Raw genomic sequence first — 25922 nt, forward strand, 5'->3', positions numbered from 1 at the left:
AATCTATTACATTTCTTCCCGCAATCATCAACGTGTAAAGAGACGCAGAGCTTACCTCACAGATGGAAAGCCTCCGTCCCTGTCCTCCGCTGGGTTGCGCCGCTGTGCTCACACCGCCGGACTGAAGCCTGTCGGACTGGAGGGGGGTCTGGCCATCACTTCTGCTCAGCTTGTTTCTTCTAAATCCATAAAAATAAAGTTTTCTGCGGCTCTTCTAAAACCTCTTGTCTCCCTTTGGATCTCAGTCCTGCGTCGCAACGTTCAGCACCACAGCGGAGGGACAGCGCTCTTCTCTGCAGGCAGCAGTTAAGGTTTCTGCCCCGACCTGAGCTGAGCTGCAGTGCTGTTTCTGTGCGTGTGTGTGTGTGTGTGTGTGTGTGTGTGTGTGTGTGTGTGTGTGTGTGTGTGTGTGCGCACGCGCGTCCGGTGTTAATGGGGTTTTCTCCCCACTCTCCCTTGCTCTCTGTCGAATCCACGCCACATTTTGGACATGGGTCCACTGTCTCTGGTCAGGGAGTGAAGAGTCGACACGTTGATAGAAAAACAATCCATGCTTATCCCGCTCTTATACCGCTTGCGCCGACTTTCCGCCCTCTGAATGTGCTTTTTTCTTGCTGTGTAGGAGCGGAATGAGACGGGATTGGCTGGAGTCACATGAGGGCGGAGTTGTGGGTGCACGCAGAGGAGGAGCTGGTTCTTCATTTAGGATTGCATTTCCTGACCGTGTTTACACCAGCTGACATCATGACATGACAAAGGAGGGCTGTGTTTCAGCAACTCTGATGTAGACAAGAGGAAAGCAGATGTCATCAAATCGAGACCCTGATCATTTCTACATTGAAATCAACGGAGATTGACTTTTCTTGTCAATCTCTAATATTCCTTTACAAGCTCACGTTTTTTTGAGCCCCTTGGGGGCAGGGAGGCAATATGATGAACCACAAGCAAGCAAAGCGAGCATGAACCGCATGCGAGCAATGTAGAACAGCACAACCCCATTTCATGGCCCATATGATCTCATTATGTATTAACTAGGCTCATTACAACAAAAAACTCCTCTCTACGAGGCAGAAGTGAATGGTGCTGCATGTTTAGGTATCGATCTGATACCAAGTAAATACAGGACCAGAATCTGATACTAATACTGATACTAATACTGATACTAATACTGATACTAATACTTTTTATTATTTAAATTTGATACATCATTAAACTTTTGAGCTTTTGATTTTTTGGTGGTTTTCCCTTTGAGTCATTTTGTTGAAGCCTATAACAGAATTTAGACAAAGTTCAGGTGCCTACGATGTACTTTAACATTAATATGAAGAACAGAAACAACATAATAGCACAACAAACATGTGAGCATTTTTTTTTCTTTTTTTCAAAATGAAGCACTTTAATCTTTTTTTTTTTCAGTTAGGTTTGAGAAACTGCAATACAAAAACATTCAAGATGGAACCTGAAACTACATCATTGATCTTACCACGCTAATATCGATCCAATAATAATTCCGGCTTGATGTCGATATTGTCAATATTTTGGATCTATCCCTCCACCTCTACAATAAGGTACTCTGCAGGCGTTGTTTGATGTTACAACCACAAAACTCAATTTGTTTGATTGAGATATGTAGTTTAAAAACACGGCAGTGTTGTGTAGTGAACGTTTTACACTTGAACGCATTGAACTAAATCATTGCAGCTGTATGTTTAGAGCTGAATTGTTGCTTGAAGGTTAACCTCCCTGTCTTACGTCTTCCGTCGCCACTACAGGCCCACATCACGATGCCGCCACGTTTCGCAGTAACGTTGGTGTTTTTTGAACTTCCTCTCAACTTTCTCCTTGACCTGTGTGAACGTCTGAACCCATCACTGAACTGCTGTATTTATACTGACATTAAATCACACACAGGTGGAACCTGTTTACTAATAAGTTACCACAGAAGAGTAAACGGTAAGCACTCCTCACTTTTCAGATTTTAATTTAGTAACATTTTTGAAAATCATGTATCACTTTCTTTTCACCTTACAACTATTTGTTTCATCCCGTCGTTCTTTACAAGACCGAAATGAGTGACTGTCTGTAGGTTGACCCATTTGTAAATAACGCAAAGTTTTCTTGGGGCTGATGGAAATCTTCCTCCTTCCTCCATCCGTATTTCCTCGCGCCCACCAGGGCTCTAAAGATAGCCTCGCAGAGCTGCTGACCGACGAGGCGGGCTCCTCGCTGCACCGCTACATCTCCTGGAGCACAGATCCGCTCAGCTCTCCCCTCCGAAACAGGATCGCGTAACGCTCTTTGAGTGGGTGCTCAGTGGTGCCTATTCGGATTTACAAAAGCCCAAATGCCCCCATGTTTCAGCGCTTCCACTAGATATTATTGATATTTCACAAATCCGATGCCGTTTATAGAAAGTAGGACTTCAACCACGTATGGAGGTGCAGGAAATCCGCGCCTCTGCAGAGCTGCGTGAAGTTTTGGGAGTGGGGGATGTTACTTGTTTCAGTAACTTTAACGGGTATTCAGTATTTTATGTGAGAAGCATTTATTTCAGTTTTTCTTCTTTATGGGCTTAACTTTAGAGAAAATAGATATTCAAGTTTAAGTGGGAAAACAACAATAACAACATCCAAATCCCGGAGGATTTTGTGCGTAAATGCGCAGTGTGCAGAGATGAGGAAGTAAAGCTGGAAAAAGAAAATACTACCAGCCTTCATCACAGTAAACACAAAAAGGGGACATTAGATCTGAGCTGTGTTATGTGTGACTGTCAGTCAGACATGTTGCCCTTCTCATTTTACATTCTACAGGATGGGGATCTTCAGCACCCACTCTCCTGCTGCTGCGCGCACTCAGCCGTGATTTCATAACACATCCCAAGCTGCGGCAAAAAGAGCCTGAGCCCACTGAGGTCCTCTAAGCTCCCCCGTTCGTGGCATTTACCCGATGCTGCAGCGCCACCGGCAGGGCAGCCACGGTACTTACCAACTGATGGAGCCCGTGGGAGTTCGGGGAGAGAAAGCATGTGGCGCTGCACAGCGTGTGGCTGCAGAGCGAAGAGCAGAACATGTGGAAGATGTGATTATCAGAAGCCTTTGCGGTTAATTACAGAGCAGCTACTTATTTCCTGTCCTGCTTCTTGCTAGAGAGGGAAGTGATGTCATGATCCACTTTACTGAAAGTCAGGAAACATATTAAAGACAGATCAGCAAGCTGTAAACAGTCAGTGAGTAGACATCCTGATTTTCATTTTAGATGCATTTAAATCGGGCGTTGTGCATTACAATAAGCCACCTACTTTTAACTGGTATTTTATGTAATAAACCAACCAAGTAGCACACAATTGTTTACTTGAAGAAAAATGAACGTGGCTTCTTAACATTTATTTGCAATTCAAAATCTGAAAAGTGTGGCGTGTGTCTGCATTCAGCCACCCTTACTCAATATTTTATAGAATCACCTTTCACTGCAATTTCACCGCAAGTCTTTTGGTGTTTATGTCCTTACTTTTCTAGAGTTTTCTAATTTCTAGTTTTATTAGATTTTTTTTTTTTTTTTAGAAAGGGAAGTAAATGTTTGCATGAAGCACTAAAGCATTAGAGATGTTATGCACTGGCTTTAGACAGAAAAATGTCTGAATTCTAAATGTGGGTGTGAAGAGATTTTACGATCAATCTTTATAATGTATTTCTGGTGAAATTAGACATGTTCAAAAACCTTCCACTGTGGTTGAATTACGACAATTCTGCAAAGATGAGTGGGTCACATCTTCATTTAAAAACTGCATTTTATGCCTACTTGTTTTGTCTTTGACTTTTTTTATTATGCTTCCAATTGTTTTTAAAAGGTGCATTTTTGGTGATGAGCTCTAAGTTTTTGAGGATAGGAGGACTCCATGCCATCACCCCAATTTTTAGCTCCGTCATGACCGGAGCACTCCAAAACATTCATTTTACCTCCAGCCAGAAGAAACATGTTGGTAAAGCTAAAAGATCACTTTAAACCCAATTAATTTGGGGCTTAACGGGATCGTAGAGGGCAGAGATGAAATGACACGGCTCCTGCTGGAGACCAAATAAGTAATCTGTTCCAAACCTTCAGGCTCTCATCGCTGGAGATAAGAACAAACTTCTAATTAATGTTTGGATTTTTATGAGACCAAAATTCAGAGAAGATGCTATTATAGATTTGAGAAGTAGATTAAATCTGGTGAGAGAGGCTGAAGTTTTGTCTGAGAGGAATGTTGCTCATTCAGAGTTCAACCATAAGAAAGATGAATAAGCAGGAAAATAAAGAAAAGTAGACGAAGACGAAGACTTACTGCACATACATTTTACTTACTAACGTTGAATGTGAAGTCCGGTTCATTTCTAAAATAATTTGCTTTGTTGTTGTTTCTTAACATACATTGTTTTTCTCTCCTTTGGCATTTACACATCATTAAAAATGTCTCTGATGCTTTCCTCCACCATCTCATATCTGATTGAGCCCCGGTGTAAAAGACGAAGATCTGAAACAAACACGATGAGGGCCTCTGGCCAGGCTAAATGAGCACAGGGTCCAAATCAGGCTTAACAAACTCCAATCCCTACCAGATGTCCAGAATAATTACCACAATCTGTCACAGATAAAAATAGACGGACTTTAAATATTTTTGCATTATTAATGGGCTGCAGTAGTGATATCATGAAAGCACGCCGCCTCAAACCTTAATTAGCACAGCGGATATTGGAGGAAGGGATCAAAGCTAAGAGGAGTGATTCTTGGTCGCCTGTTGCATCACAGGTTGGAAAATTACACGTACTGCAACAGAAATCCTACTACTTACTGATTCTAAGTACATTTTTATCACATCTATAAAACATTTAGTAACACAGATGTAGTTTATATGAAATAAATCTACATTACAGGAAGTATTCATGCATTCTCAAATTCATGCAAGCACTCCCACTCATGTTTAGATGACTGTCTCTTAGCATTTTCACCATGTTACTCATGTCACAGTTTCAAATTAATTACTTAATTATCTAGCAAACTGTAAATATTTAACTCTAATGCTGTTTAGCTGGACAATATGGCTGCAAAGTGCACCGCAAAATAAGCATTTCATATCAGTGGAAATCATTATTGATTTGTTTATGTTGTTTTAAATTTCTGAAATGCTGCCAAACTGTTGATACAACCTCACCTGTTCCTGTAACAGGTCATCTGGAGCTGTTGTGCTGATTTTCTCCTTTTTATGCCACGCTGCTGTTTTTTCTTTATTGTTTATTGTAGGTGGCAAAACCTGTTGCCGTGCAACTTACTAAACAAATTGTTGCCGGGTAACCAAAAATGAGTGGGTTAGTCAATGTCACCCACCTTGCTTAGCTCACTGTGAGAAGTTGAGCAGCTAATGCCTTTCCTCTTCCTACATCCCCCAGAATGCTGTGTAGTTCTGGATCAGAGTTCAGTGAAACTATTGAAACTTCTCTCAAACGTATTTGTTTATTGATATTGCTCATGTGTCTATCGTGATACTGTTATTGATTTATTGCCCAGCCCTGGCTCTAACCAAAATATTTGGTGAGCAAGCTCAATATTTAGGTTACAAACTAAATTTTAAGCTCAAAATTGGATATTTAGCTCCTAGATTCATGCCATACATGCCATGGTGAAGTTTGAAGGACAGACTCCTGTTGCCTGCTCTCATGCCTCAGAGCCGCCCAGGCCGGTCAGTGGAGGCAGTAGAGGTCTAACCTCCTCGGACAGGGAGGCAGAAGTTATAAGAAGAAGGTTCCCTGTGCTAGCCGAGAGCTGGAAAGTATTAATATTTTTTTTTTACTTCTGATGTTGGAATTCTGAATAATATAATTGCTTTACCTGATGAAGTCAGGTAAAGCTATTGATGTGAGTAAAATGTTGTGTTTGCATAATGGATCATTAATCATATCAACGTTGTAGTCATAAATTATTTTATTAGTGAAAAATAGGGATGCAGCAAGTTCTTTAGCAGCCAATAAATTAACAAAGCAAATTTTATCACCATCTTATTCTGTCTTTCTGATCAAAATGCTTTGCTGGCAGCAACAATCCTGAAGCTACGCTGGTGTAAGAGCCCCCTGCTTCACCTGGGCAGGGGTCCTTACATGATCACGGTTAGGGCCAGCAGCAAACCGAGGAGGCTGCTGAGCAGAGCTGATGAGGTCTGAACTGCCACAGATCTGTTGCTGGGGTTCACAGGTGATATGGTCCCCCCATTGCAGTGCCTCAGGTCGGCCCCCACGCAGGCAGCATAGCCCATAGCGTGGGCAATGTAATTTTGCTCCTGGACTCCGCTGAAGAGGTGAGCCATGGGTCCACGGGCCAGCACCGCCACATCCTCCCCGCTGTGGGTGGTCGAGTCTACGGGGGCGGCAGAGAGCTGGACGTAGTTTTTATCATCTGCAAAAGAAAAAAACGTACAGAGGATGAACATGTCCAACCTGCAGGAAAACAGCTGAATTCTCTGCCTGCACACTGATCAAGTTTGACTTATCACATGGTTTTCCTTTCAAAATTCTTCTGGGTTTCTAACATCCACCGTCAAAACGGCTGCAGCCATTAAGTATTCAGAACGGCACAGAGAAAGAGGGAGAGAAAAAAGAAGGCCAAAGAGGATTTTCTTGAAAAACTGCAGACAACCAACCACCTGGGTCAAAAACTTGATTGTAAAAGTTTACTATTTTACCAAAACAAAACCTACAGTAATAGCCAATACATTTGAAAGTGTAGTTAGATGAGTACTGTTTGTCAGATTAAATGTATCTTCTGAAATAATAACCTTTACGCTTGTAAAAAACACACTTTTTATTCATATTTCTGATTTTAAATAGTATTATATTAGTCTGATGTAAAATTCCAACTTTTTTTGAACTTGTTGCAGACATCAAATTCGAAATGCTAAACCACAATAAAGTTTGTCCATTTGGACATTAAATATGTTGTCTTTGTAGAGTACTTTGGCAACTGAACATAATAGGCTGAACAAGATTTGCAATTCATGGTATTCTGACTTAAACTATGTTAAGTCAGGGTTGGTTTGTTACATAAAATCTGAATAAAACCTAAATAAAAATATATTGTGCTGTAAAATGTGAAATATTTGTACCAATATTTCTACAGGAAATATTGGTACATGGTTGTACCAATATTTCCTGTAGAAATATTGATACAATACAGTAAATATTGGGTAAATGTTGGTACAAAAATATACCGTACAGCCTTAATCCCAACTTCATTGAAATTGAGACTGTGTGTTAAGTGATGTATTATTTTCCACTTCACAATTATGCACTATTTCTTGCTGTCCTTTTGTAAAATTCTCCATAAAACACATCAAACCTTGTTATAATGACACAAAATAAAGATGCAGATGTTTACAAAGAACTGTAGTTTTACATAATCCTGTTTAGTGTGGCTAAATTCTGTAATTAGAATCCAACTGCTCTATAAATAGTGAGTGAGTCTTACTGGTGGTGACATTTCGAATGTCAGGGCGCTTGCCGTTAATGATTTTGTGACCTGGTCCGTTGCCGTACATCAGCGTGGTGTAGGGTAAAAAGTCTGTGCCCCACAGAGGAGATTTACCTGGAAAACACGACAATAAGCCTGAATATACACTTTTCTGTGTTGTTTCCACATGCACACACAGCGGTTATGAAAACACACAAGCACAATGGAAGGAGGGCTTTGCGGATCCCCAGGGCGCTGCAGAAGGTCTCAAGCTTGTTGAGTATCTTGGTGTTTCTCTCCAGATGAGCCATTAGCCTGGCGAGTTTCCCTGCTGATGGAGAGCTTAGAGTTTCACAGTATCATTAATCACTGCTGCACCGCTGGGAGAGGAAAGAGGAGGAGGGAGAGGGAGGGAAGAGGGCAGGACAGAGGTAGCTGAAAGCTGGAAACTGTTTGAAACAACCACACAACAGCAGGTCAGTCAATAAAAGCATGGAAGGCTGATATCGATATTATTGTGGGAAGCATATTTTAAAAGGGAAGACTTTGCTCCAGCAAATCCTCAAAATATCAGTGCTGGGCCGAGGATTTTTGTTGGAAACGTCTTGAAACTTCACTTCAGGTGCAAAAAGTTTCGCTGTGATTCAAACAAGACAGAAAAGCAAGCGCTTACAGCTCCGTGGAGTTATATAAAAGTAAGAGGAGTACAGGTGAATAAAACAAAAACACACAATAAGAAGCTTTGTAGAACCAGGAAAGGTGGAATAAACAGGAACCTATACCACTAGTTTTACAGCATCACATTTTCACCTCTACTTGAGCTTGAAGCTTATGTCCAAATATGAGAGATATTTAAGGAAACAAAAACAAAAACAAAAAAAATAGGTCAAGCAACAATGCAGAATATAAAAGCCACCTATAGCTAAAGCATCATAGAAAAGGCAGTAGAGCAGATGTGAGAGGAGTAGCTAGAAGACTAAGTAAACTGTCCCTCAGCCAGGGATTTAAAAACTTTCTTTACTCAGCCCAGAGTTCACCATGTGGTGAATGACCCCTTGCTACAAAAAAATTTTAAATGGAAGATAGAAGGTCTAGGGAGGGATTTCTCTTGACCAGTTTATTTATCAACATCTCAAGCATCTTTGAGGAAAGTAACATGGTCGTAAGATGCTGTAGTCAAAGTGCTGGTTGTGATTGTGGCTGAAGTAGAGATGTCGCCGTTCACACTACAAAACTCTATGAAAACTTGATAAGGGATTATTAAATTCAGCAGTGAGTTGCTTGGCATTCAGGCTGTTTGGATTGTTTTTTTTTTTATCAAGGGTTGTTAATTTTACAACTTTTTTTTTTTTTTTTTTTTATCAAGGGTTGTTAATTTTACAACTAGGATTTGTTTTCATGTCCCTTGTTTGTTTGTTTTACCACCTCCATGGTTGTGGAATCGAACTCCAAAGTGGAATTAACATATTTTTGATAAGTTTGTGTATAAAACAATTGAAGATCCTGAAACATTACTACTGATCATTTTCTGTTAATGCTTTAAGGATCCTTAACAATTCAGCTAAACTGCCATTAACACATTTATTTATTTATTTAATTAATTAATTAATTAATTAATTAATTAATTAATTAATTAATTATGTATTTATTGTTATGGTGAGTTTGACATCTTTTGACATGCTAATGCTTGGGGAGATTGTTTGTGTCATTGGTATGATTTTGTTTGTATGTAATTATGCAATGTCCATTTATGAATTTATTTATTTCTTCTATACATTTAAATCCAATTTATTAATTTGGCTGTTCATTTACCAAATAATGAATCTGGTGGTAATACATCAATACTAGTTGTAATTTGTTTGTTTTATCAATTTAAGATTTTTAGGTTTCCCAGCTGTATAATGCGATGGGATCTTCTCTTCTGTTGTGTGGCATTATCTCCCTGTAAGCAGCAAGAAGAGGAGAGACCACTGAGTGCTGAGAGCTGATGGTAAAGATGTTAACAGCATGTGAGGAAGGTAGGAAGACTCTCTATCAGGGGAAGGTGAGAAACAGGGAGGCACTGTGGTCGATGCTTGCAGACAGGTAGAGAGGACGGATGAAGAGACGGGAAGTGACTGAAATAGAAAGGAGAGGAGGAGAGAGGCTGCCAGCTATGTGTTTACCTAGACTGTAATTGCAGGAGAGAGAAAGCAGAAGAAATGTCAAGCTGCTGGTGGCTGAAGCGCTCTGAAGCTGTGAGGAAGCAGGTGCTTGTGCACACAAACACAGACACCTGGAAGGGCCAAATGAATGGGAAGAGACGCGCGTGAGTGGGAAAAGAGAAGCAAAGGCCTCTGCAGACTCAAACTTCAAAGCAAAAGTTTAAACCTAAACCTGCAGACAAAATTCAAGCTGAAATTACCCAGAATGCTCTGCCCTCGAAAGGGGAATCCGTTGAAGGTCAAAGGGTGGGAGTGGTCGGCCGTCACTACAGTGAGAGTTTCGTCCTCTTTTGTGAGTTCGAGGCCCTTGGCGATGGCGTTGTCGAAAGCAACAGCCTCGTGGAGGGCCATGTAGGCCCGGCCGGCGTGGTGGGCCTGGTCGATTCTCCCCCCTGGACACACGTATGACAAGGAGGCTCACAGGGGAAGCTTCATGTAGAGGGGAAAAAGGCAATGAAAAAGCTAATGCAAGTGCTAAACATAAAAATAAATGGCTTGTTTTTAGCTGAGCTTTCTACTTTGCCTTGGTTTACAGTTCTGATCTTAATGCTTGACTCTAAAAAACTAATCATGAAAAAGAGAAACAGTTAGTTATACAATATCATTGTAATCTCACCAGCATGTAAAGACAAAGCATATTTCCTTAAATCTTCATTCAAAAATTGTGAGGCAAGGTGTGGTATTTTGAATTTGGTCACAGCATAACTTGTGTTTTTCTTTTTCTTTCTTTTTGGAAGCTGAAGGCTAGGTTGGGTAGCGGCTGAAATGAGACACGGTTCAATCCTTCAAAATGAACCAGATTCCTGGAGTTTAAGCTTCTTCAAAGGACATTTATAATTAATTGTTTGAGAAATGGCTTTTTAAATAACAATAATACTCTCGTAAGAAGCCTAAGCTATCCCCAGTGACCTTTGAAAGTCTAATATAAATGTGTGCCACATGCTCGACCTTTTTATTTGTCAAAACTAAAATTGTCAATAAAAGAAAAACATGACTCATTTTCATTCTGATCACACAATAAGATCACATAAAACCCAACCCAAAATACAGGGAAGTTTGTGGATGTAACATGTCAAGTGAAAACAAACAAACAAACAAAAACTTCAAGGGTACGAATGCTTCACTTTATGTTGGAAAGAGAAGCATAGGCCAGGTGAGAAGTTGAGATCTCCGGGAGCTGTCAGTGACTGGATGCACCATATGCCTGCTTCTATTTCTACATTTGCCCGTTATTTTTGAGTCATTGTGAAGACACTCGGTCGAAGCGAGGCATCCCCAGGCAGCTGCCTCAGTTTAAAGGAGAGATGGATGAGGAGGCCAGCGCAGCAGCCGAGTGGAACAGAAACACATCAGCGCCTCCACGCCGCCCCCCACCCCACTACAGCACACGCTGCAGCAAACTCATTGAGCTGCGGCCAGAATCAATGTCAAGCCACCAGATCTACTGCGGGTACATTGTCCTCTGAAATGATGCATTGTGGAAGATGGAGATGAAGCTGATGGCATGAGGATTGTCCTAAACCCCCCCAAGATTGGTGGTAAAAAAATAAATAAATAAATAAAAGAAATAAAATAATTTACTGTAATTCCTAAAACCTTTAAAGGGGCAGAATTATGAATTTTTCATTCACAATCTGCCATTTGATAGTAACTATGTTACCTTCAGTTGTTATAAAATGCTGGATATATAAAGGAATTTTGACTTTGCAATCAAATTAACACTGTGAAATTGGGCCTCCGTCTCTTTAAGAAGCTCCTTTTCTTTCTAACACTCCCCTTTCAGCATGTCATCAAAACAAAACCTTTCTCCAATAGCCGTTAACAATCGTTTTTATGAATTTTAGACTGAGAAGTAATTCATATTATAAGCTCGCAGATTTGCAGTTCCATCAGGTGTTTGCCAATTGCTGCTGCAGCTAGTTTGTAGGAGTGAGTGGGGGGTGATGGGAGAAGGGTGCTCTGTAAGGCGGAAGCTCAGCGGAGACTGCAGATCCAAGCAGCTTTGGGTAAGACGGCGACACTTTCTGAGAGCAAGCGTTTGGGCGCCCCTATTCAATAAGATTCAAGGATTTCTCGAAGATGGATGAAAGAATCAAAGTGGCATTCCAGGTATGTTTCTGATGAGGGAATAACATTATAACATGATGTAAAGCTCAAAAAAGTTGTTTTTATAAAATATTAACTCTTTAAACAATTTGTAAATCTGAGAAAAAGTGTATTTGGGACCAAAAAAAAAAAAAGGGAATTATTTGCGCAAGATTCACCACAACTTGTAAGCCATTGCCTCTTACCCTCCACGAGCAGGAAGAAGCCTCTTGGGTTTTTCTGCAGGATCCGGATTGCTTTTTCTGTGGTCTCAACAAGAGACGGATCAGTGCTTGGATCCCTCTCCACCTCATAACGCAGATCCCCGGGTTCAAACAGAGCTGTGAAGAGACAGCATCAGAATTACACATTTCCAGTTTAGCCTGAGATGAGGCCGAGCGCCACGGTTTTCATCCCACTACTATTGTTTTCAAACAAATATGAACATATTAGAAAATAACTTAATAAAGCTGTTAATGCAGAGCTTTCCTCGTGTTTTCATGATTTTAAATTATATCATCTGTTGATAAGCAGAAACTTTATTAAAAAAATAGGCATATTTTAACATTTGCTTCATTTATTTATATTTGATTAACTAATGTCCCAAAGTCAGGAGTGTGACTACAAAGGTAGATTATTCTCTTAATTTGAGTTGAAACACAATTTATAAGGGAAGAAAAACAAACAATGGGATAATGTTTTACATTATAAAAAAAAAATATGCATATATGTTCATGAGGAGGGTTTTTGACTGCTTTTCACAATACCAGTCTAAATGGGGGGGAAAATCTAAATACCTTTTGGTTAAAGCAATCCCTGTTCTGTGTTACACAATCAAATATTAACACTGTCTCAGAAAACTACAGAAGCAGCTGTGATCATTTTTATATTTCCCCATAACTATAAACTGAAATTTAATGTAGCTTGTTCTTAAAAACATCTGTAGATGAGTTGAGTTTATGAGTATTCAGGACTGGCACCGCCAGTAGGAAATGAAAGGAGTCCATTGAAACCCAAAGACATCAGGACCAAAATGAGATGCTTTCAACATGAAAGTTGGGTCTGCACAAAGAGAGAAACGTGTAATAAGTCAAAAGTGAATGGAAATGTGGGGGGGGGAAGAATTACCCATGAGGTAGTCGGTGGCTTCAGGGTCAACAGCATCAAAATCGGTTTTATTCCACACATAGTGGGCTACCTGGGACACACAGACCAAGAAACTTAACACTGTAAAGAAAAATCAGTTGCGTAGACAGGTGAGCTTTTTGATCATTCTGTTTTATAGACATCTATTTAATGCAGTTCAATTTAACACAGCTGAAAATCTTCTGTGTAATTTTCACTGTCAGATCTCCTCTAAAAGCTACAGATAGCTTTGGGGTTTGAAGTCAGGTCAAGTGAGTTTTTGCTCTTAAAAACAAACAACACTTTTAGTTCTGGTCTTCAAAAACATCACATTTACAAAATGATCCCATCCAGGAGAAAATTCAAATGTATTATTTTGGGAAAAAAAACAAAAAAAAGCAAAGCTGATTTTAATTTGATCAGATTGTCTCTCCCTGATCAAATTACATAAAAGATGAAAAACACATTTGTCATTTTTGAACAAAGTTTTCAGAAGAGCCTGCAGGTCTCACTTGACTCCACATAGTTTGTTGCTTTATGTTATGTTGGTTGCAGTATACAGTTTGTATATGTCACTTGATTTTGAATAGTGGACCTTTAAAATTATCGTGAAGATATATTTTAAGACTGACTTTCTTGCACATATCAGCATTATTTTGTAATCACTGCATGGTTGTTAATGTCGCAGATACCTAGTCATTGAAAGGATTATTATATTTCCCCTTTTGAGTTCCTTTCCAAAAATTTGATGAGTTAGATGGATGTGTTTTGTTGATGTGAGGGTTTTATTAGTTGATCTACATGTCAGCTCTAGTTATCAAAAGGTCTACCTTTCCTGTTTTCATGCTCTGCCACTCCTGGATTAGGTTTCGTCCATCTCTTCTTGTGCCCCAGGAAGACAAATCCAAGGAGTATTCTGGGTCTTTGGTGCCCCGCGGTGTCATGTACTTTCTGCCTCCACCAATGATCACCTGAGAAATACACACACATTATTATTGTGAATGCTTACGTTTTTACACATTGAAACTTTGAAAGAATGAATCTGTTTTAAAAATGTCCGTAGTTGTGATTTCTGGCACAAAATAACATACATCGATGTCTATGTTTTCGATCAGCTGCGATGCGATATCGGTGCAGTTGTCCGTCTTGGCCGCATCAGGCAAGTCTGCATCGCTGTACCACGACCTGCTGGCACTGTGGGCGTAGGCGGCTGCTGGGGTGGCGTGCTGCACCCGTGTGGTCGTTACAATACCAACAGACTTACCTGCAAAATTAATGCAATTGTGTTAATGGAGCAATTGAGTAAAATGATTAAGTGTAGAATGTTACTAAAACTGCAGAAACATTTTATACCAGTTTGAGTTAAGATTAAAAACTGTTTAAATACTTCTATCCCCAGTCAAAAAATACATGGCATGCCTAGGTGGGCCCCATGTGGGGGAGAGGAGGGGTGATATATGGGTCACATATGGGTTTGTCCGCGGGTTCCACGATGGCCCCACATGGGTTTGCCCATGTAGGGCCACAGCCCACATGGGCCCTACATGGGCCCTAAATGGACAAACCCATGTGGGCCACCACCATACAGGGCCCATGTAGGGCCCATGTGGGCTGTGGCCCTACATGGGCAAGCCCATGTGGGGCCATCGTGGAACCCGCGGACAAACCCATATGGGACCCATATGGTCTGCCCTCCTTTTCCCCACATGCGGCCCACCTAGGCATGCTGGCAGGGAGGCTTCCTAAAATGAAAAGAATTGCAACGCAATATTGACCCTTGATATATTGCCTTGAGCTTTAAATATCAGCTGGACATAGAGAAGCCCATAATGATCAACTTCTACTACTACCAACTCTTCCTTCTACTAACGGAGGACATCAGACAAAATCTGCCATTTACAATTAGTGCATTGATTAAAAAAAACTAATTCCATTGTTTATTATATAGTCACACTTTCAACAACTCAGGGATTGGGAAATAATCCACAAATAGCCAAAATTAGAGTTCTTCCTCAAGCTATTCTGACTATGGTTATAATTATATCTGACACTTTAAAATGTCTTGTTGACTTTTGTGTATTTTAGCTGACAGTTAAGTCTCACTGCTCAAGAAATGTCACCTCTACATGTCTGTGAAGATATCAGTAGTCAAAGCTAATTTAGAAATCAGTGTCATTGGTTAAGGTAATACGACTAGAGAGACTTCCAATACTCCCCTTTCCTATTCCTCAAAGTGTATCAGAAATCGGCATAAAAACAATATTTTCGTAGCAGCATTTTGTTTTTAAATGAAAATAATTAAGTCTTAGGATATTTATGTTATTCAGTTCAATGTTTTCATATAAACCCATCTTATTGTGGAAGAATGGCATTTTTGCTCAGATGATGATTTTATTAAATCATCAGATCTAAGCCATGTAATGCCAGCTGATGCCAGGTCCACAGGCTGTCATATATTTGAGTTGCCAGTGACACCTACATTTATCTTCGGACAGCTAAGGGCGCTTCTCTGCAGAAGTTCCTTCCCAACAACTAAATGAAGTCTCACGAGGAACATGGCTTGTCTGCAGGATGTTTTAATGATGTGCTGCAGAGTCCTTTTCAGGTCAAAGACTAAGAATAACATCGGTGTAGCAACGTCCGAGTATTAAAACCACAGTATAGACCCTGGAACTCAATCGGGGTCAAAGTGCACATTAGAAACAGCTGAGCTAAGCTGTAAACCAGGCTTGCCGCATACCTGAGGGGTTTTCTGGTGCAAAGGCACAAATCCGCTTCCTCCACAAAGATTTCATTTTACTTCTGAAAGCTCTTATCTATTTTTTATGTGTATGTTTCTGTTGTTTTTAATAGACTTTGTCCTAATGTATACGCATTTCTTCATTCTTAATTATAGTGAAGCTCTGAATATCTTTAGAGCTTTTCCAATTCAAGCTATTTTAAACGTTTGAAAAGATGTAGAAGGGCAGAAATACTGAGTCTGACATCAGATTGTATCATAGCCGAATATTATTTTACCCCGTTCACAACAGAAATGTCAGTGCATAAGATAAAACAGCTAAAGGAACTGTGATTGAAACTACTCCTCTTTTTTTTAGCTTGTTCTTGCACTGACAGAGCCCTAATTTATTAAAGTTTTCTTCAAAAGCAACAATGTAGGTCACATTGAGTCATTTTTGTTGTGTCAGCAAAGTTGGAATATTTGTTCTCTCAACATAAGCTTGAAATCTGGGGACAGATTGTGCTTTAAGCTGTGAAGGCTTAGAGAATTGGATGTTATTTTATGTGAATACAATTATTGAACCACGAAGTGGGGTCCGGCTCCCCCTTGCGGTAGCTGGAGTACACAGCACTTTGACTGTATTGAAGTTATAAAACAAAAGAGAGTAGCCAAGAGCGTTGTACTTTTTCATAAGTGGAGATGATAATAAGCATATTGCTCACTGTAACACTTTCATCAACCTTGTGTTTTCTGTTGCTGCAGCAGAAATGATTGTATTTGGGACTTTTAGTATTATTACAAAGCAGCTCATTTTGGTAATGTGTGATGTAACTGGTTAGCGTCTTAACTTGAGTTCTTCTTTTTTTTTTTTTTCTATGATAATCACACATATGTAGTGATGTCATTTCCAAGCTCTGAACATGTCTACTTGTTGCACTGTTTGAGAAGTTTAACCTAAGGAAATGTTGAAGATGGACACTGGATTATTCCTGCAATCAGTAGATTGTCTTCCATCATTTTATATGTTGTTCACTTTCAGTTGTGCCAGACAAAAAAAACAACAACTCTAGAGCAGCAGTCAAATAAAACCACAGAAAACAAACTAATTGTGAACAACAGTTACGTAAGTGTAGTAACTTTACAGTAACTGAATATTAACTGCTTCAGCCAAATATCCACTGATTAGATAAGTATAATACACAAATCATATTTCTTAGAAAAACTGCATTGGCACAGTAAACCCGCCCTTCTGTCTTAACCCTCCAAATTATAAAAATACAATTTTGGTTAATTTTCTAAGAACAATCTGGGGTAATTATGTTCTTGGAAGGGACAAGGTGACCTTACCAGCATCTTTGGCCCACTTCAGAATGGAGGTGACCTCATTCCCTTTCTGAGATCTGCAGACACCGTTGTGAGTCGCCGCACTGACTCCGATGGTGTTCAGGTTGGTTTTAACTCCACACAAATACGCCGTGGCCGTGGCTGCACTGTCTGGGATCTGGAAGTCTACACTGTAGGTCTGCACAAAACACACACCGCAATGAGCTGTAGTCCTGATGAATGCTGAGGTTGCATGTAAACCCCATTTAGATATTAGTCAGTGTTCATGTTTAACGTTTAAACCAAAACGTTTCATCTTGCACAGGGGCGTCAAACTCATTTTCATTTTGGACCATATCAGAAATTTGAATGTTCTTAAAGGGCCGGTTGTGCCAGAATATATGGATAAAACCAATTAAACTGTTAAAATGTCAATAAATGGCTGCTCCTCCAGGATTTTGTAATTGTTTTGCAGATTTTTTTGGTGCCAATTTAGAAATATTTGTAAAGAATTTTTATGATATTTGCGCTAATGCATGATGTTAAATGTGACTTCTTATTACTCGCTGTATCATTTACCGACTATTACTTGACATCAAGTAAGGCGGAGGCAACAATCTCTTAAACTTAATAGTTTTGACCAATTTTGAGAAAATACAGAAATCAGAAAAAAAAGTGGATTTTGTGTGAATTTTGCAGATTTGTGAAAAACTGGAAGCACTTATTGATATGATTTGGGGTCCAGAGGGCCACATAAAAGCCAAAGCAGGCCAGATTTGTTCTCTGGGTCTTGAAGCTGACACATGTGGCCTAGCAATAGAGAAAAACTGTAATTTACAAGGAGAGACCATGAGATTTGTATTTAAAGTCTCCTGTTACATAATATGAGTATATTTAGTCTTTTAAAATGCTTCTATGAGAAAACATTGTAGATTTTTGCTGCTGCTGGGACATTTTTGAAGTTGTGTTCAAAACAGTTCAAAACGTCATTCCATTTACTTACAGTTTCTTCAGAAAGCAGGACATCTCCATGTGTTACTGTGCTGTACAAACCTTAGCCAGCCCCACATGTGGGAAGGTGTCCATGGTCATCACTGTCTCCTCTCCGGTCTGGTCCTGCAGCTGCCCTTTGAGGATTCGGGCAGCAGTGTAGGTTGTAATTCCCATTCCTGAGGCACACAGCACAAACGTCTGCATGCATTCCAGAGGAAATAAATAATTCACACTACCAATATTCCAGTGTGTTTCTAAATATCAGAGAAGTTCTGATGCAGAAGAAAACAATTGGGGAAGAAAATAAGGAAAATACTGATTCTTCATGGTGGTGGCCACATCTGTTTTAGACGAGTTAATTAGCGACAAGTCTGGAAATGTCTGGGATTCTTGTAACTCACCATCCCCAAGGAAAAGGATGACGTTCTTGGCAACATTGGTGTTCAGTTTTCTGTCCAGGACTGACTGTAGAGTCTGCTTGGCCTTTGACCTCCAGAACTCAGGGTTCTCCTCCTCAACTGAAAGAAAAACATGCACACGAAACTGACTAATATTATTGACATTTTTTGATATTTAACGTGGTATTTTTATGTAATTTTTCCACGCATGAGGGTTACGTTATGCAACTGTAAGTTTTAGAATGTAACCATCACAAGTCCCTGAAAGATGAGAAATAATCGACATCAATCATCACAAAGACCAAGTAGGTAAATAATTCTGGGTCCTCAGGAAACCGGGAGAAAAGAGTAGTCTTTTTTTTTCTTTTCTTTTAAATAAACACACATTCAGGGTTTTATGCACCGTTATGGAGAAACAAATAAATAGAAATAACACAACTGAGATTCAGTCTGGACTTTTTGAAAGTTAATAGCAGCTTNGGCCCACCTAGGCATGCTGGCAGGGAGGCTTCCTAAAATGAAAAGAATTGCAACGCAATATTGACCCTTGATATATTGCCTTGAGCTTTAAATATCAGCTGGACATAGAGAAGCCCATAATGATCAACTTCTACTACTACCAACGCTTCCTTCTACTAACGGAGGACATCAGACAAAATCTGCCATTTACAATTAGTGCATTGATTAAAAAAAACTAATTCCATTGTTTATTATATAGTCACACTTTCTACAACTCAGGGATTGGGAAATAATCCACAAATAGCCAAAATTAGAGTTCTTCCTCAAGCTATTCTGACTATGGTTATAATTATATCTGACACTTTAAAATGTCTTGTTGACTTTTGTGTATTTTAGCTGACAGTTAAGTCTCATTGCTCAAGAAATGTCACCTCTACATGTCTGTGAAGATATCAGTAGTCAAAGCTAATTTAGAAATCAGTGTCATTGGTTAAGGTAATACGACTAGAGAGACTTCCAATACTCCCCTTTCCTATTCCTCAAAGTGTATCAGAAATCGGCATAAAAACAATATTTTCGTAGCAGCATTTTGTTTTTAAATGAAAATAATTAAGTCTTATTAGTCTATATTTATGTTATTCAGTTCAATGTTTTCATATAAACCCATCTTATTGTGGAAGAATGGCATTTTTGCTCAGATGATGATTTTATTAAATCATCAGATCTAAGCCATGTAATGCCAGCTGATGCCAGGTCCACAGGCTGTCATATATTTGAGTTGCCAGTGACACCTACATTTATCTTCGGACAGCTAAGGGCGCTTCTCTGCAGAAGTTCCTTCCCAACAACTAAATGAAGTCTCACGAGGAACATGGCTTGTCTGCAGGATGTTTTAATGATGTGCTGCAGAGTCCTTTTCAGGTCAAAGACTAAGAATAACATCGGTGTAGCAACGTCCGAGTATCAAAACCACAGTATAGACCCTGGAACTCAATCGGGGTCAAAGTGCACATTAGAAACAGCTGAGCTAAGCTGTAAACCAGGCTTGCCGCATACCTGAGGGGTTTTCTGGTGCAAAGGCACAAATCCGCTTCCTCCACAAAGATTTCATTTTACTTCTGAAAGCTCTTATCTATTTTTTATGTGTATGTTTCTGTTGTTTTTAATAGACTTTGTCCTAATGTATACGCATTTCTTCATTCTTAATTATAGTGAAGCTCTGAATATCTTTAGAGCTTTTCCAATTCAAGCTATTTTAAACGTTTGAAAAGATGTAGAAGGGCAGAAATACTGAGTCTGACATCAGATTGTATCATAGCCGAATATTATTTTACCCCGTTCACAACAGAAATGTCAGTGCATAAGATAAAACAGCTAAAGGAACTGTGATTGAAACTACTCCTCTTTTTTTTAGCTTGTTCTTGCACTGACAGAGCCCTAATTTATTAAAGTTTTCTTCAAAAGCAACAATGTAGGTCACATTGAGTCATTTTTGTTGTGTCAGCAAAGTTGGAATATTTGTTCTCTCAACATAAGCTTGAAATCTGGGGACAGATTGTGCTTTAAGCTGTGAAGGCTTAGAGAATTTGATGTTATTTTATGTGAATACAATTATTGAACCACGAAGTGGGGTCCGGCTCCCCCTTGCGGTAGCTGGAGTACACAGCACTTTGACTGTATTGAAGTTATAAAACAAAAGAGAGTAGCCAAGAGCGTTGTACTTTTTCATAAGTGGAGATGATAATAAGCATATTGCTCACTGTAACACTTTCATCAACCTTGTGTTTTCTGTTGCTGCAGCAGAAATGATTGTATTTGGGACTTTTAGTATTATTACAAAGCAGCTCATTTTGGTAATGTGTGATGTAACTGGTTAGCGTCTTAACTTGAGTTCTTCTTTTTTTTTTTTTTCTATGATAATCACACATATGTAGTGATGTCATTTCCAAGCTCTGAACATGTCTACTTGTTGCACTGTTTGAGAAGTTTAACCTAAGGAAATGTTGAAGATGGACACTGGATTATTCCTGCAATCAGTAGATTGTCTTCCATCATTTTATATGTTGTTCACTTTCAGTTGTGCCAGACAAAAAAAACAACAACTCTAGAGCAGCAGTCAAATAAAACCACAGAAAACAAACTAATTGTGAACAACAGTTACGTAAGTGTAGTAACTTTACAGTAACTGAATATTAACTGCTTCAGCCAAATATCCACTGATTAGATAAGTATAATACACAAATCATATTTCTTAGAAAAACTGCATTGGCACAGTAAACCCGCCCTTCTGTCTTAACCCTCCAAATTATAAAAATACAATTTTGGTTAATTTTCTAAGAACAATCTGGGGTAATTATGTTCTTGGAAGGGACAAGGTGACCTTACCAGCATCTTTGGCCCACTTCAGAATGGAGGTGACCTCATTCCCTTTCTGAGATCTGCAGACACCGTTGCGAGTCGCCGCACTGACTCCGATGGTGTTCAGGTTGGTTTTAACTCCACACAAATACGCCGTGGCCGTGGCTGCACTGTCTGGGATCTGGAAGTCTACACTGTAGGTCTGCACAAAACACACACCGCAATGAGCTGTAGTCCTGATGAATGCTGAGGTTGCATGTAAACCCCATTTAGATATTAGTCAGTGTTCATGTTTAACGTTTAAACCAAAACGTTTCATCTTGCACAGGGGCGTCAAACTCATTTTCATTTTGGACCATATCAGAAATTTGAATGTTCTTAAAGGGCCGGTTGTGCCAGAATATATGGATAAAACCAATTAAACTGTTAAAATGTCAATAAATGGCTGCTCCTCCAGGATTTTGTAATTGTTTTGCAGATTTTTTTGGTGCCAATTTAGAAATATTTGTAAAGAATTTTTATGATATTTGCGCTAATGCATGATGTTAAATGTGACTTCTTATTACTCGCTGTATCATTTACCGACTATTACTTGACATCAAGTAAGGCTGAGGCAGCGATCTCTTAAACTTAATAGTTTTGACCAATTTTGAGAAAATACAGAAATCAGAAAAAAAAGTGGATTTTGTGTGAATTTTGCAGATTTGTGAAAAACTGGAAGCACTTATTGATATGATTTGGGGTCCAGAGGGCCACATAAAAGCCAAAGCAGGCCAGATTTGTTCTCTGGGTCTTGAAGCTGACACATGTGGCCTAGCAATAGAGAAAAACTGTAATTTACAAGGAGAGACCATGAGATTTGTATTTAAAGTCTCCTGTTACATAATATGAGTATATTTATTCTTTTAAAATGCTTCTATGAGAAAACATTGTAGATTTTTGCTGCTGCTGGGACATTTTTGAAGTTGTGTTCAAAACAGTTCAAAACGTCATTCCATTTACTTACAGTTTCTTCAGAAAGCAGGACATCTCCATATGTTACTGTGCTGTACAAACCTTAGCCAGCCCCACATGTGGGAAGGTGTCCATGGTCATCACTGTCTCCTCTCCGGTCTGGTCCTGCAGCTGCCCTTTGAGGATTCGGGCAGCAGTGTAGGTTGTAATTCCCATTCCTGAGGCACACAGCACAAACGTCTGCATGCATTCCAGAGGAAATAAATAATTCACACTACCAATATTCCAGTGTGTTTCTAAATATCAGAGAAGTTCTGATGCAGAAGAAAACAATGGGGGAAGAAAATAAGGAAAATACTGATTCTTCATGGTGGTGGCCACATCTGTTTTAGACGGGTTAATTAGCGACAAGTCTGGAAATGTCTGGGATTCTTGTAACTCACCATCCCCAAGGAAAAGGATGACGTTCTTGGCAACATTGGTGTTCAGTTTTCTGTCCAGGACTGACTGTAGAGTCTGCTTGGCCTTTGACCTCCAGAACTCAGGATTCTCCTCCTCAACTGAAAGAAAAACATGCACACGAAACTGACTAATATTATTGACATTTTTTGATATTTAACGTGGTATTTTTATGTAATTTTTCCACGCATGAGGGTTACATTATGCAACTGTAAGTTTTAGAATGTAACCATCACAAGTCCCTGAAAGATGAGAAATAATCGACATCAATCATCACAAAGACCAAGTAGGTAAATAATTCTGTGTCCTCAGGAAACCGGGAGAAAAGAGTAGTCTTTTTTTTTCTTTTCTTTTAAATAAACACACATTCAGGGTTTTATGCACCGTTATGGAGAAACAAATAAATAGAAATAACACAACTGAGATTCAGTCTGGACTTTTTGAAAGTTAATAGCAGCTTATGTTTACATATAAGCTCTGCCCTGAGGAAAACCTCTCTGAGACTGTAAAGGACTTGAGGCTGGAAAGTATAGATCAAAACCTTAGAAGATTTTTATTAGTAAAGTATTCACTCACATGGGACTTATTATAAATGCATGCCAGGCATTTATTATTTTTATTTGTGAAAAATAAGAGACTTATGTATAAAAAGGACAATAATAGCTTAAAGGTTTCACTCTCCTCTGAAGGCATTTGTACAGTTCGTGGTTTATACAAAAATTCATCTGATCAGCATTCTGGAGTTAGGACGGCTTTTCTGATTCCTAGAGATGTGATCGAAGTTATACCACAGAAGAAAGTTGCATGAAACAATATTAAAGTAATTCATTCTCATCTAGCAATTTCAAAATGAGACTAATGGCACCAGGACAATTTACATACGTGGGCAAATGTTATTATTAAAGCTTTTTTTTTTTTTTTGAGTGCTGACAGGGATATTTCAGAAACATTTCAAAGTCAGTGGAAAGCTGAGATAAAAAAGGTTTGTGGCTTGAAAAGAATGCTACGATTTTCTTTCAGTGCCTCAGTCTACATAAAGTACCAACAGGTTTTGTTCTGTGGTTCTCCCAAAGAGAACAAAACATTTTGGCAATCAAATTTTTCAAAATGTTTGTTAGAGCAAAATATGTCCACCAGCTCCAGCACAGGTTATGCTTTGAAGAAACGTCAAACTTAAACGTAAGGGAGATCAGCGTGAGCAGAGAAATCCTCCGGGACCTGAACATGTGCGTTTGTAGCAACAGCTGTCACATCTCACTCTCACACTCTCTTATCTCCTGCCTACATCTCTGTGTGATGTGAATAGTTTGGCACAGCCATGCACAGTGAATGCTGACAAAGCTCTTATACAGCTTTGTGTTTGCCAAGCTAAAAACATCTTCAAGCAATCTTGTGAAGGGAACAGTGAAATCTCCCAAGGATGAGAAGGAATGTGGGACCTGAGGGACACTGAAGGGTAAGAGAATGAGTCTATCATTGAATCGTCTGTCATTCAATATTCAAATTAAGCCTTAAAAACACTGTGAAGAATAAAATTGCAAAAAAAAAAAAGCTAATTACTGAACTTTTGAATGTTGCCGAAATGTTCTGTTTATTTTGCACATCTGCAAACTGCTCCGAATGAAAACATTCTCACCGGGACCAAGACATGAGTTCATGTAAGACTGGATGATTTTTAAAGTGGAATCTCTAAATATGATTAATAGTTTAAATGATCATTTCTGCTCCAAATACAGGATGTTATTGTTGTTGTTTGTTGTTGTTGTTGTTGTATTAGCAATCCAGAAACAGATCCAGAGCGTGACGCAGAGCTTGGCCCAGAATGCGAGCCAGTCCAATGTCAGTATTTCACTTTTTTAATGAATTCAAATTTAAACTTGATACTTTTTTGAAGATTTTGAGTAAATATTTCAAATTCATGCAAAGAGTCAATATTTACAGCATTGACTCTTCTTCTCCATCATCTCTGCAGTTTATTCTTTCTGGGTGTCAGATCCTGACTTGTGGTGATCCGTTCTTGGTGCTTGAAGGTGATGAAGGTTTGCAGAGTTCTGCTCATCCGACTGATCTTGCCTCAACATATTTTGCAATTCATCACCAAATTTGTCTCTGGGTTTTTGGTAGAAGTTGCTCTTGGATAAAGTTTTGATCCAATTTCTTATTCGTGATCATGTTCTTGAATTATGTCACAATGCTTCATGTATCAGGACTCATAGCAACACTTTTCTTACGCCAAATGTCCCAAACTCCTACTGCTTTCAGCAGAATTTTGTACAATTGTTGATGTTCTTCTTGGACAAAAAATGTTTTCCTTGCTGCACATCTTGTCATAAGGCCATTTTTCAAACATTTCTGTCTCACTGTGAATACACTCACTCAATACACTCATACACACTCACGCCCAACTGGCTGCCACTGAGAATCAAGCACTGTCAAGTGCTTGATTTTACCCATCCTAAAGTTGTTTGTGATCTGGAAAGCTGCTGGAAAACTGTAATCAAGGCTGCCATTTTTGAGGCTAACAATTAGCAACAAAAGAATGATTTAAAGCATATATACCTGTCTCTTTTGTCTTTTATGCTACTTAAGACCTACATCAAATTCTGTTTGGCTTCCTGACCATATCCATGCAGAAACCAGTTTTTAGAGGGCTTATGTCTTCTATGAACATTGAAGGACGATCATTATTAAATCACTGAAGGTATGAACAGGAAAGAAACTGAGTTCCCTTGTCCATGTTTGGAACGGCAGACTGAAGAGAAGCTGAAAAGGTTGTAAACAAATTAATATTTTAATAAGTTTTCAGGGCAGTTTCGAAAAGAACTGAAAGATATCTATAAAAAACTGTAAAGAGTGTGTGGAGTAGCCAAAATGCGAGGAAAAGAAAGTCTGGTGAGAAAACACATCCGGATGCCATAAATCTGATCAGAGACATTAGAGAGTTGAATAATAACGTATCTTCTTGGTCTTACCCTTGGCTCTTGACGATCCCAGTGTTACCAGCAGAACCAGAGCAACAAGGGCCAGTCTTGTCCACTCCATGGTCAACTTCTCAAGCTGCAGATCAACCACTGCTGCCTTCCAGAAGATCAGCCCCGTGACTGATAGATTACTTCTCCTCAGTAGTCTTTATCAGGATGCCATAAATTCATAAAATCTCTCCAGCCTGTGACCACTGACTGAGAACACCAAATTGCTGGATGAATTTTAGTTTTAGTGTTTATAAGGTCATTATTTATGATGCTGAGCTAAAGTTCAAGGACCTGAAAGCAAACCCAGAACACAGCACTGGAAAACATGTGTGTGTGCATGCGCATGTGTGCGTGTGTGTGTGTGTGCTTGTGTGTGTGTTTTCCAATCATAAATGCA

General features: G+C 39.2%; 2 protein-coding genes across 3 annotated transcripts in view; both read right to left on the bottom strand.

Moving 5' to 3' along the window:
- Positions 1-712, bottom strand: part of fam131ab (family with sequence similarity 131 member Ab) — a 21519-nt gene extending 20807 nt beyond the window's left edge. Inside the window, exon 1 of one of the 2 annotated variants that reach the window (XM_016676640.1) lies at positions 56-712. The gene's annotated coding sequence lies outside the window, so the exon portion shown is untranslated. The remainder of the gene's footprint in view (positions 1-55) is intronic. The other variant, XM_007562573.2, reaches the window with a different exon arrangement.
- A 5225-nt stretch (positions 713-5937) lies between these two features.
- alp3 (alkaline phosphatase 3) lies at positions 5938-25855 on the bottom strand. The gene is made up of 11 exons (XM_016676631.1): positions 25526-25855; positions 18327-18443; positions 17986-18101; positions 16957-17131; positions 13979-14151; positions 13718-13858; positions 12891-12960; positions 11969-12103; positions 9878-10069; positions 7492-7608; positions 5938-6423 (listed from the first exon to the last, which is right to left on the bottom strand). The coding sequence occupies exons 1-11, from the start codon at positions 25593-25595 to the stop codon at positions 6125-6127; spliced, it is 1605 nt and encodes a 534-aa protein (XP_016532117.1). The 5' UTR covers positions 25596-25855; the 3' UTR covers positions 5938-6124.
- Between the last annotated feature and the right edge of the window lie 67 nt (positions 25856-25922).

Source organism: Poecilia formosa, unplaced genomic scaffold, assembly GCF_000485575.1.
Source record: "Poecilia formosa unplaced genomic scaffold, Poecilia_formosa-5.1.2 Scaffold138, whole genome shotgun sequence".
NCBI classification, from domain to species: domain Eukaryota; kingdom Metazoa; phylum Chordata; class Actinopteri; order Cyprinodontiformes; family Poeciliidae; genus Poecilia; species Poecilia formosa.